Source organism: Oxyura jamaicensis, chromosome 3 (genome assembly GCF_011077185.1).
Source record: "Oxyura jamaicensis isolate SHBP4307 breed ruddy duck chromosome 3, BPBGC_Ojam_1.0, whole genome shotgun sequence".
Taxonomy (NCBI): domain Eukaryota; kingdom Metazoa; phylum Chordata; class Aves; order Anseriformes; family Anatidae; genus Oxyura; species Oxyura jamaicensis.
In genome coordinates this window covers 65,654,262-65,666,549 of record NC_048895.1, presented here as the reverse complement: position 1 = coordinate 65,666,549, position 12,288 = coordinate 65,654,262, and the positions used below count along the sequence as shown (strand labels likewise).

General features: G+C 32.6%; 1 protein-coding gene across 6 annotated transcripts in view; it reads right to left on the bottom strand.

Moving 5' to 3' along the window:
- TBC1D32 (TBC1 domain family member 32) overlaps nt 1-12,288 on the bottom strand; it is an 87,149-nt gene that overhangs the window by 50,943 nt on the left and 23,918 nt on the right. For all 6 annotated transcript variants that reach the window (XR_004749467.1, XM_035321887.1, XM_035321888.1 and 3 more), the window contains 6 exons: nt 10,502-10,584; nt 8,838-8,976; nt 8,095-8,182; nt 6,419-6,537; nt 5,633-5,749; nt 3,032-3,120 (listed from right to left, as the gene is read on the bottom strand). Coding sequence is in view for 5 of the 6 variants with exons in the window: in XM_035321887.1 (XP_035177778.1) it covers nt 3,032-3,120; nt 5,633-5,749; nt 6,419-6,537; nt 8,095-8,182; nt 8,838-8,976; nt 10,502-10,584 (635 nt within the window). In the remaining variant the exon portion in view is untranslated. The remainder of the gene's footprint in view (nt 1-3,031; nt 3,121-5,632; nt 5,750-6,418; nt 6,538-8,094; nt 8,183-8,837; nt 8,977-10,501; nt 10,585-12,288) is intronic.

Genomic DNA, 12,288 nt, shown 5'->3' with positions numbered 1-12,288 from the left:
TGAGAGTTACAAAAAAGGAGCCTCCCACTAGGATGACTTGCTGTGGAACTGATATTTTACTTGTCTGTACAAATGCACTCTCAGGAACATTCTTTATAGGCTAAGAGATACTGGCTATGCAAAACCATATCGAGCTTCCCTATAATTTCCCTTTGATTTCTGCTGCATGAACACTACTTCTCAGAGGAGGAAAGCATGAAAAGGAAAGCTGTCAGTAGAGTCTCTGCAGAGCTGTCCATCGGTGTAATAGTTCAGAATTCATACTTACTCAAAATTAAAATAATCAGCCACCAGAAAATACAATAATAACACTGAAGAGATAAATGGATACACCTATACTTTTTTTGATTAAATAAACCATGGAAACGCCTATATATTTTAAATTGCATATAATTAAACAGTTAAAACTAAACAATTTTAAATCTCTGACAGTACACACATGAAGAAAAAGATTGTTGTAAATGGTAGAAGTTGCTTAACATTCAAATAAACAATTTTGTAACACTTCTGAGCAATAGAAAGGTTTTACAGGACCTCAGAGTATAAGTAAAACAGATTGAAGTTGAGCACTCGGCTCTAGGCAAGCCAAAGTACAATGGTATCTGACCAAATATCAAAGTACATGGCTGTGCAGATGCTGTCAAAATTAGAGAAAGTGGTTTGAGCTGTTTACTGATATTAAAATCAGTGGGGAAAAAAAATAATCTAGGCAAACATTTCACCAAAATCCTGTCATAAAACAGTTTTTCAATGTCGCAGTTATCACAAAAATTTAAGTGTTTTATTTCTACATTGCAGCAGAGAAATACAGCTCTTTTGCTCCTTTTAATGAGCTGTCTACATTTTCAGATCTGTTCAACATCTGATACTGTATTTGATCTAACTGCTGCTAAGCTTGATATTCTTGATGGGATTTGGTCAAGGAGCATACGAAGTACACAAGACAAGGTTTACTTTTCAGAACACAGATGTCTGTAGTGAGCAGGGTTCACAGAAAAGCTCACGGAACTCACTTTCAAAATGCATTTAATAGTAACGGTATACCTCTCACATTAAAATAATATAGACTAGGGTTTCTTGCAAGGCATAATACTGTAAACAATACCATAAGCATGGCAAATACCAGATTCATTCTGAATTCCAGTATTACTGTAATAGAAAATTTTGAGCAACTACATAATAGTATATATTTGCTTTGTGCAGGCTTTGGATTTGCCATAATAGAAGGCTTGTATGTGCCAATTCGCAATTATCTGGAAAAAAAAAAAGTAACAGTAAGCCCCACGTGTTCATAAAAAGCTATTTAATCAATAACAAAACACGTCATTACTTTTTTTTTTTTTTTTTTTTTTGGTATATATAGGCCTGTATATTATAATCCCTAGACTTGAATCATCCTTTCTTTTATAGGAAAGGCTATGAAGGTAACAGGACTTTTGAACAACAAAATTAAAAATAAAAATAAAATCTGGCAATTTGGCTCTGCATATGAACTGAAAAGAGGAATATAAGACATCTTCTGGATTTCCACTTGTTTTTTGACTTTTTCTGTTTTCAGCAGAAAATGCCATTTCCACGGTGAACTCTAAAGTCCTATCTGCTTAACCATATGGCTTCTTTTGAGTGATTATGGATGAGTTTTTTACATTGCTTGTATGTGTAGTTACGGGTAGTTCTGTTACCTCACAGAGTAGAGGCTGTGTTAAAAATGTTGTAAGCATTAAACACAACTTCACCACGTGATTCATGGATTTGTATAACAGCCTTTGCCTTACAGCATGGGAGTCAACTTCTTAAGTGCTCAGATTCAGTAAATCATTTTTGCCTACAACAAAAAGCATTCCAATATCACGGTACAAGAAGTGTGTTCTTTTACCTTCTAAGTCTAGAACACAATCTAAAAGCAAATTATTATTTTAAACTTTAAAACAGCTCACTTTCCCTCATCTTTATTTAAGTCAATGGGGATTCTGTCAAGCTTTTTAATGGAGTCAGGATAATCTTAAATGCCTCATAACATGTTAATTTTCAAATAATATCTTAGGATGTCTATTTCCTATCCAACCATTGATTTCCCCCAAACAACATTTATAACTCCCAATTTAGAAGACAAAATCATTTTATCTCTCACCTGCAAATTCTACCACTGTTCATATCTTCCATGCTCATACTTACCAGCAAATTATACTACATCTTAGTCATACAGAGTATAAAATATTTTTACCTTGATGTTAAAGATACAGTTGCAGAAAGCTAATGTTGCAGTCCTTAACCAACTGGGCTATACCCTGCCCAAGCAAGATTATCAAGATTTTCCATACTATGAAGCACAATCCAATACAGTTTTTATTTCAATTGCACAAAATATGTTACTAATAAATAAGTCAGTTAAAGGATTTATATATACATCTTTGGAAAACAGGGGGAAAAAAGCACAAAAAATGCAGAAACTGTAATTATTATGTTAAAATATTATAAAACACTTAAATATGCTGACACTGTCATGTTCATGTTTTCTAACAATAATGTTCCTTCAGGTTCTAAAAATATTTGTGATCTAATAATACTATTTTTCAAATAAGTATGGGTGAAATTGGTGATAATTAAACCTATGTACTAAAAAAATAATTCTAAGTAGAGGGAGACTATATATAATAAAACCTTATATAGTTTTAAATACTTGGCTTATTTTAGTACTTCAGTATTACTTTTATGCACTACATGCACTACAATGGATGTAACCTTCTTTTCTATCAGCTAGACAAAATAACAACATGCAATTTCTATTATTGCTTATCATATTACAATATATCCATTTACGGGTTATAAGATTAGATTCAATGCTATTTTCATTTTGTTTAACAGTTTTCATTCAATCTTCTTATGCTAAAAAAGGGGGGGTTGTAGAATTTCACCTTCATGCATAATAAAAAACAAATACTACCTTATCAGAAGCAACATAACCAAGCATGTTATATTCTATTTTGTTAATATGACCAGAAAACAAAAAAAAAAAAAAAGAGCATCTTACCTCAAACCAAAGATATGTGATTGTTCATAACTGAATAAGGAATGAATTTTAGCATCTGAATTCAAAATAATAAGCCTGTCAATGATATCCTGCCAAGGAAAGACAGATGTAAAAAAAACCTCTGTATTTCACACAGATAACAGTTCTTTAGGGATATTTACTATAAAATGAAACCTATTATTAAAAAATATGTATTTAAATTATTTCTGTAATACGAGGTGCTTTCCACCAAATAAAGTCAATCGCAAGAAGAAACCATAGAGAAGGTTAGGAAAATAACTTAGTACTTAGATTTTAAAAATCACTGAATATTCAGTATCAAACCATAAGACAAATGCTAAGCTGTTTGTTGTTGTTGTTTTGTTTGTTTTTTAAATGTTTGAAATTTGTATACATCTAATTTAATGAAAAGAACAGCAAATTATTTGGTATAACACCCTCTCGAACACTGGTTCAAAACATGGCCACTTATTTTCAGAGGCCAGTATCCAAGGCCAGCCATGGCTAAGCTTGAAAGTTGAGGTTTATATCTTTGATGACACATCATCTGATGTAATAGAGAGTTTTCTGAGTATTCAGACTCAACCATTATATGTTAATGTTAGATGAACACCCCCCTTTTAAGTGCCTATTTCCCTTCTGTTAACTACACAGTCTTGGACTTACACAACCCACTTTTGCACACTACTTAGGCGAGAAAACCCCATCCAAAATATATTTATCTGTAACTCTTCAGGAAAATTCAGGGAAGAAGGACTTGGGGGTTCTGGTGGATGAAAAGCATGACATGAGACAGCAGTGAGCACTTGCAGCCCAGAAGGCCAACTGCATCCTGAGCTGCATCAACAGATGAGTGGCCACAAGGAGATTGTCCCCCTCTGCTCTGCCCTTGTGAGGCCTCACTTGGAGTGCTGTGTCCAGGCCTGGGGCCCCCAGCACAAGAAATATGTGGGGCTGTTAGAATGGGTCCAAAGGAGGGCCACAAAGTTCATCACAGGGTTGGAGTACCCTTCTTCATAGGAGTATGAAGAAATTATGAAAGAGCTGAGGATGTTCAGCTTGGAGAAGGCTCTGGGGTGACCTAATTTCAGCTTTTCAATACCTAAAGAAGGGGTTAAAAAAAAGATGGAGTGCAACTTTTTTATTGCACAGACAATGCCAGGACAATGGGGAATGGCTTTAAAAAAAAGTGGGAAGATTTAGATTAGAGGTTAAATGGAAATTCTTCACTCATAGAGCGGTGCGGCACTAGCACAGGTTGCCCAGAGAGGCTGTGGATGTCCCATCCCTGGAGGTGGTCAAGACCATGTTGGGTGAGGCCCTGGGCATCCCTGCCCATGGGCAGTGTTGTTAGAACTAAATGATCTTTAAGGTCCCTTCCACCCCAAGTCATTCTATGAGTCTATGAATTTCAAACAATCGTATCAGTATTGCTATTTCTGGAAACCTAGAGAATTCCAGAAAACTGTTGGAAGCTCCACAAAAGCCAAAGTAACATGCGCTTTCAAAAGCCATAAAAAAACATTACTTAAGACCTACCCATGTTTGAAAACTCTGAAATATTTATCATTTTCAGCATACATCTTCCCTGCTTCCAGTACCTCAGAAAACTTTATGACTGAGCAGTAATATCTATCAGGGGACATACCAACACTGAGCTGATTGAAAAAAAAATATTGAAAAAAAAAATGAAACTTTTCACACCACTCTTGAAATCAACAAAACGGCATTACAAAAAAAAAAAAAAAAAACTTACAAAAATTCTTTCCAAACATAATGTACACTATTATGATATACACAGTCTAAACAACAACTTGAAGTATCACCAATCCAGAGCTTACTCTAAGCAAACACTTTAATGCAACAACAATTCAAAGTGCTAGCTCATTAGCAAAGATCTAATTTTAACTGCCACTCAAGGTCACAGATTAAATTTGACTGTGCTTCACAGATGAGAAAAAAAGAAATGGATTGTGGCTGGAAGAAGTAATACCAAATGATACTAACATAATAGTATTTTTCTTAAGATTAAAATATGCCTTGATCAGTAATTTTCCGGTTAGTGATTTTGTTTGCATGAATCATCTGTGCTATTAAGAAAGCCTGAGGTGCTTCTATTTTTTTTTTTTTGAATCCCCAGTGTAATAAAGTAATATTATATAAATACAAATATAGGAGTTTTCCAGCATTTGCTAGCATGCATGCACACACAGAGATAACTATGTCACTTTTTCCATGGAAAAACACATTCTCATGGAATGGGAAACAGGATCTTTAAATAAATAAAATAAATAAAAATAAACAAGTAAATAAATAATATAATATAATAAAATAAATAATGAAATAAAATAAATAAAAATGGGAAATAGGATCTTTAAATTAGGCATCAAATTTTTTATTATCTTTAGGATTCCAAAATGAAAATTTTGGTTAACATGAATTGATATGTGCATATACTGCCCTCATGCTGTATATAATACAAAATGCAGAAAATTTCAAAGGAGAAGAAATAACTTATTTTTTATTACAGTAATAATTTCTCAATAAAGATATCCTCATGTAACTATTATTTTTCTTTAAAATCTATAAAACTCTACTTACGATAATATCTGTAGGTACTTCACGGAGTGAATACGTTGGTTTATTTGGTATATCATGTTTACTCAGAAGCTCAAGAACTGCAGGATAAGTGAGCAAGTTTATCAGAGACAGAAAAGACTAGAGAAAGAAAACAAAAAGGGTAACAAAAGGTTAGTCAGCCAAGTATAACCAAATATATGTTAAAAAATATTCAAGTTTGTTCTTATCCTTCTTTGTAGGCTGGAATTGACATAAATAGAGCTGCCAAAATTACTGCAAACCTGACAGGTGTATATACAATCAAAAAGACCAGTAGTCTGGGAAGTATGTACAAGCAATCAAATTTTATAAGTGGTGGCTTAGTAAATTTGAACTTTCTTCCAATGGAGTAAATGAAATGCAACTCTGGAAATAACTTCAGAATCATTTTGAAAATCCTAACACTCGCACTACCATGGAATTCTAAATTTTAGAGACACAGCACACTCTAAAACACATTTTCCTCCCTGATCTTACTACAGTAACTCAGGACTTGAACTTATAGCTAGTATTTTGAGATATTCACTTCTGTCATGCCTATTTACTGTTCCATCTTTAATGGAACCTTGGCATTGTGATCTGCCATGTAACAGATGATTTTTTTCAATTAACCATTATTTACTAGCATATCAAATCAATTTTTCCCCGTATGACAGAAAACAGGTATAGTTGCAATAAAAGACTAGTGAAAGTTATGTATCATAATATCTGAAATACAGTACTATTTTTTTCCATGCCAGTAAAGAAGATTATTAATTAACTTCTCACCTTCTGACAGCTTTGGTCAATAGGGTCAACTGGAGTAGATTTGGGTTGAGTTATCCTCACATCATCTTTTCCACACTCCAAAAGAGTCCATAATTCAGTTACAAGGGCTTTTATAAACCCTAAAACAATTTTTTGTTTTAATCATGAGAATGGTAAGGACACCAGAAAAACATTTTTCATATTAAAAAACATTTTACACCACAATTCTAACTCAGATTCTCAAAATTTTCTGCATTGTGGACTAAAATTTCACAAGACAGACAGCCTGAGTCTTCCCCTTTCCCTTCTATTCTCAATCCTTTGGTCAAATTACCTTTCTACAGCATTGTGCTTATATTCAATTTTACAGTAGCAGTTCACAAAGAATATTGTACTACAGTAGGATGATATTTATATATATTGAATGTTTCATGTAAACAAGCTGCTGATGTTTCTTTACAAGTTAACTTCTCAAGATTAGCTAGCATTGGCTCTGGGGTTTTATTGGTGAGTTATTGTAAATGTGTATTTACGCACAATTTATTGGTGAGTTATAGTACAAAAATGTTATGAAAACATACCATAATGACCAAAAAATATTTTTAAGGGAAACACCACTAGTTGAATTTAAATAGTTTAGTAATAACAATAATACTTTTTAAAAAAGGAAAAACAGCCATCTACATTTGAATCTCAATACTTTTTAAAAAAGGAAAAACAGCCATCTACATTTGAATCTCCAAGTGTAACTTACAAACTTAATATAAACTTTACAGACATTACACAACCTGCTCTAAGGGCTGAAAATCAGTGCTGATGTTTTTTGATCTACCATTTTTCTTTGATGCTGACGGCCATTCATAAGAAGCAAGAGAACCTTAAATAGGACAGATGGATTTACTCAAGTAAGTCTGCTCCCTGCTCTCTGAAAAATCCCAGAGGCATAAATAATAACCAAATAATAGTTTCCTTGACTGGCAGAATTACCCTGCCTTTGTAATAATCTTTCAGCCAAGACACTTTAATTACATACCAACCATTTCTAGATACTCAAAGAGAATACATGCAACTTCTGTACCTCACTGAATTCCTTAGCAACTCAAGGATAGCTTTACTATATTGCTAAGATTCTAATTAACACAACGACTACCTAGACAGCTGTGTGGTATGACAACAGTTAATTTCTCTGAACATGAATTCAAAAAAATCTCAATCTTATCTCATTGTTGCACCAGAGCATAAACGACATTCGGGTCTATGAAGCTTCTCACTCTGAGTACTCTCTCAGTAGCCATGGAAAAGTGCATATAAATTACAGAGATCAACACTTAATAATTCTGATCTGCCAATCAATAAGTACTTGCAAATTATTAACAGTTTTTTATTATTATCATTATTTTTAACAGTCATAAATGCACAAACAAGAAATTTCTGGAAATCAAGAACAATTAAATAAAAATTCTGTAACATGGGAGGGGGAAAAACCTTCATCAAGATAAGTGAATGACTTTGAAGTCTGAAAGAATAAATATCCCTGAAAAATAATAATAAAAAAACAATAGGCATTTAAAGAGCCTTTGCTAATAATGCATAATTATTCCAGTCTGATCATCTTTCTAATATCTTTCCCACCATTTTTTTCTACTGTGCAAGACTATAGCACATAACTATTCTTGTAACATCCTTCTTAAAATTACCTGAACTCTGTAGAGCTACTGCACCTGTTGGTGTTGTTGCCAGTTGTGCAATAATCACTCCATTACCAAACTCTTCACATTCGTTTGTCTGTTAGTAACAAATTTAAAAGCACAGAGTTAGTATGGTAGAGGACATGAAACTCTCAAAAGATCTCTTAAATATTGATCTTTCCTACATATGTTTACAGAATTTAATCCACTGTAATATTAGACTTGAACAGTTTGCATATATTATCTTGTACAGACTTGCCAGGGTCAGATTCCAAACAAAACATCTTTATCAAGTAAAGTATCTTATCAAAATTTAAATGCTAAATACTATATGTGGGAGATGCAACATCAGCAAGGAATAAAAACTTTGTTATTTTAACCCTCTTTGCACATTTTCAATAGGATGTCCTTAACATTTTTTCTCCTAAAATGCATATAAGCTGATTTTTGGTTACATGCTAACATTGTATCTAGATTTCAACAACGTCTACCAACAAGATCTCATTTTGAACTTCTCAGTAAAAAGTCATAAAAACTCAATATATACCTGGCATTCTAAAGATGGATAACATTCAACAAAATTAAATCTATGGGACACTAACATCAAAGATCATTACCTACATTTAAAATGAATGTTCTGTACAGTATAAATGACAAAAGGGTTTCTGGATTTATTTTCTTATTTTTTTTCTTCTTTATTTTATTGTAACCATTAAAGGAAAGAAATACTGTACCTGCTATGTAACACTTACCTGGAGTTTTTTTGATAAACTGTTGAACATAAAGCTTACACAGTCATTCATGGCCCCTGTACTATGAAGCAGAAAGAGTCCTTTTGGTGTGGCAGAAAAATTTAACAAGGCATCCAGCAAAGTTTCTTCCCATAATAAACTGTAAGAGTAGCAAAATAATAATTAAATATATATAAAGATATATATAAATCATGTGGAAAAAAAAAAAAAAAGAGAGAGAAAATATAAATTAACTTGAAAAAGCAAAAGGTTTCATTCACCTGACTACATTTAGGCTATGTCATCTTTAAAATAATAATAATAATAATAATGGGCAAACATCCAAACTCATCCTGGCAGAGGGATTAGGTTACATGGTAAGGAAGGAGCACAGAACACACAGATGATGCAACAGGGAACTGAGAAGACCTGTGTCATCCATACATGTACCTATGATTTACTGTTTAACTCTGGACAAGTCTTTTGTGGCAGTTGCAAACTGGCAAAGCTGGCACAGAATTTTTCACTGATGTAAAAACACTGTGAGGAACTAATAAAAACCCATGTTTGAAGAGAGAAAGACTCCTGCTAGAAAATTAGTACAGAGTTATGAAAATAAGGTGTGGTATATACAACAGTTTCTTTTTTTTTAAGAGCAGTAATACATTCTACCAACATGGCAGGGAGAACAGCAATTACAAGAAGCAAGTATGATGACACTTTCTGCCCTATAAAATATTCTGTCCCCCCAAAATAAAAGTGAATCAATTCCATGACCTTTTAGAAGGTATTACCAACAACTTCAGGCATCACTAGACTCATGATGCCTAAAAGCACTTGCTTACTGGATTCTCACTTCTAGTTCTCATTTCCCTCTTTTGATTCCTATCGCTACGAATCCTATCCTTGTGCAGCAAGCAGCTTTTCTCATAGCAGTCAACCATTACTCTAAACTTTAATCACTTCTGCACAATCCTTGCCATGTTGTGTTCTGAAGCTAAATTTCACCCAGAAATTTATCAGTTTCTCTCATTCTGTAATGAAATAGAAAATCTAGACGATAGAAGGAAATTGTAGCTTATGCCAATGGTACTGATTAGTGATAGTCTCCTCAGTAAGAGGAGGCTATCTCTGAATTTCTTTTTACCACTAGTTTGGAATTGCTATCCAGTTCATATGCCACCATTACAGGCTAGAGTCAAAACTGTTGTGGTATGTTTGCAAATTATACATGAAATCTATGTTAAAGTATAATCAAAAATCTGCTTAAATAACTGGGTCTGCACTAACACCAACATAAATCTCAATTTTAAGGCTCACAGGTCTGTATGGTTCCAGATAAGAAATATACAGGTATATATATATACCTGAATATAAGGGACGTTAAATTTCAATATAAAAGCAAGAAGGTCTTTGTCTTACCATGTAAGATGGCCTACATTCTGACTTTCAGCCAGAATGTAGGCAATCTTGCTACGTAATATTATGAAGGTGTAGATACCATTCAGCAGAAGAGTTTTAAATTAACATCCCATCAGAGCCACTCAAATGAAACTCATGCAAGGATGACCATGCTCCTGGCAAAAGCCCTAAAAAGTGCGGGGTTATAAAATGTTGAATTGTGAATAAAATAGCAGTGTCCATTCATACTTGTGCACATGCATAAATTAAGCAGCAACACTTACATATTTTTTGACTCTAGACTTATTGATGAAGTAGAGTCTGCACCCGTTACAGGAGTTGGTACTCTTTCTGAAAGCAAGCTCATCTGTGAAATTAAAATTATAATAATAAACAACCCTTCTTATTTACACCATTTTTAAGCTCCAGATCTTGCTCATTTTACTTAAAAAAAAAAAAAAAAAAAAAAAAGGTGATCAGATTCTGAGTCTAGCCTTTGTTATGGAATTTATTCCAGGAAAGCTCATTTTCCATTTTTAACTCAGGCATAAACCATTTTGAAGCTATTACTTTTTTTAAAAAATAATAATAATCTTTAATTTTTGAAATTTTAAAAAAATGTATTTTTAAATCAGATTTTTTTACCCCAAAATTTCATGAAAAATATAAAGAAACAGAACATTTTAATTCTACTTTTGCCACAGGTAATGGAAATAACAACCTCTGGAACCAATGCCTCAATGGCAAATTTATTGAGCAATTCTGCTAATTTTTATTTTATTTATAATATTCATTTTATTTATGATGTTTATATTTATTAATGTATACTATGTATTGTATAATATTTATTTTATTTATAATATTATTTTATTTATATGATTTATGTATATAGGTATGAATATACATAAAGCTAGAGAGAAAGATTTTATACATATGTGTGTGCATGCACACATAAAAACGTATTTGATGGTGTTTTAATTAAAAAGATGTTTCAAAATAACTTGTGTGAAAAGCACCTTATTATTAGCATTAATGGTTTAAAATTTTTATGTTTCTAGGGATAAGGACCATATTATACTACTCTAATGTAAGTGAGCAGTTGTTAATTTCAGTGAACATAGTGAAGTTACCCTCTTATGTGATTTAAGACATCCACAAAAGATTCCCGAATTAAACTAATTAGTTACCTTGTCCCTGTTAAGTTTCCCTTTTATCATCATCTGTACAAAAAAGCCAGCTTCTGCCTCAGAATTCCAGCAAGGTCTGCCATGTAAGACAGGTGGAACTAAATCTTTGTAATTAATGCTTGGATATAATATTTTATTTTTATTTTATTCATGGTCCACCATTTCTGATAAACAATAAGTGGTATAATATTTTAAACTGAATATGTTTTGAAATTGAACAACAGAAAAATATTTTAAAAAATCAAGATGGCAGAGTTGAAAACATGACTTTGTTGTCCTGTTGACTGTTGATTCCTGAAGCCCTGATTCCCCTTGACCTCCAAAGCAATATGAAGAAATAGAATTTTGTCAGTTAAATGTTTCATGATTCAATTCCACACACTCCTGCTATTTATCCTTTATGCGTCAAAACAATTTGTCTAAATGATGTTATATATCACAATAAAATATTTTGATGTGCAAAGGTTTTTTTTTGTGTATGTGTAGATGCTATGGTACTTTACAGCAAATAAATGGAAATACCCATCAAAAAGCATTCAACAGTCTGACTGATAAACATTAAACAGAGTAACAAGTTAGTTCAAGTAAGACTAACTACTTGCATACCAGGAAAGCACAAAAGGATTGACAGATTTTTGAGTTATGTGAATTACAGCATGATTAAATTGAACTAAACTCCAAAGTTCTCAATGCAAGGAAGAATGTTTCAAAACCAACATTTTCTGATGGGAAATAGAGTTTACTGTGATATAATTATGGTTGTAATATTTTACTTTCGATCAAGATTTAGGCTTTTGTGATAATACTTGTATATGAAAGTAGTGAAAAATATCCACATGGTAACGATTCAAGTCTTCTTTCATACTTTATCTTTCTGATATTTT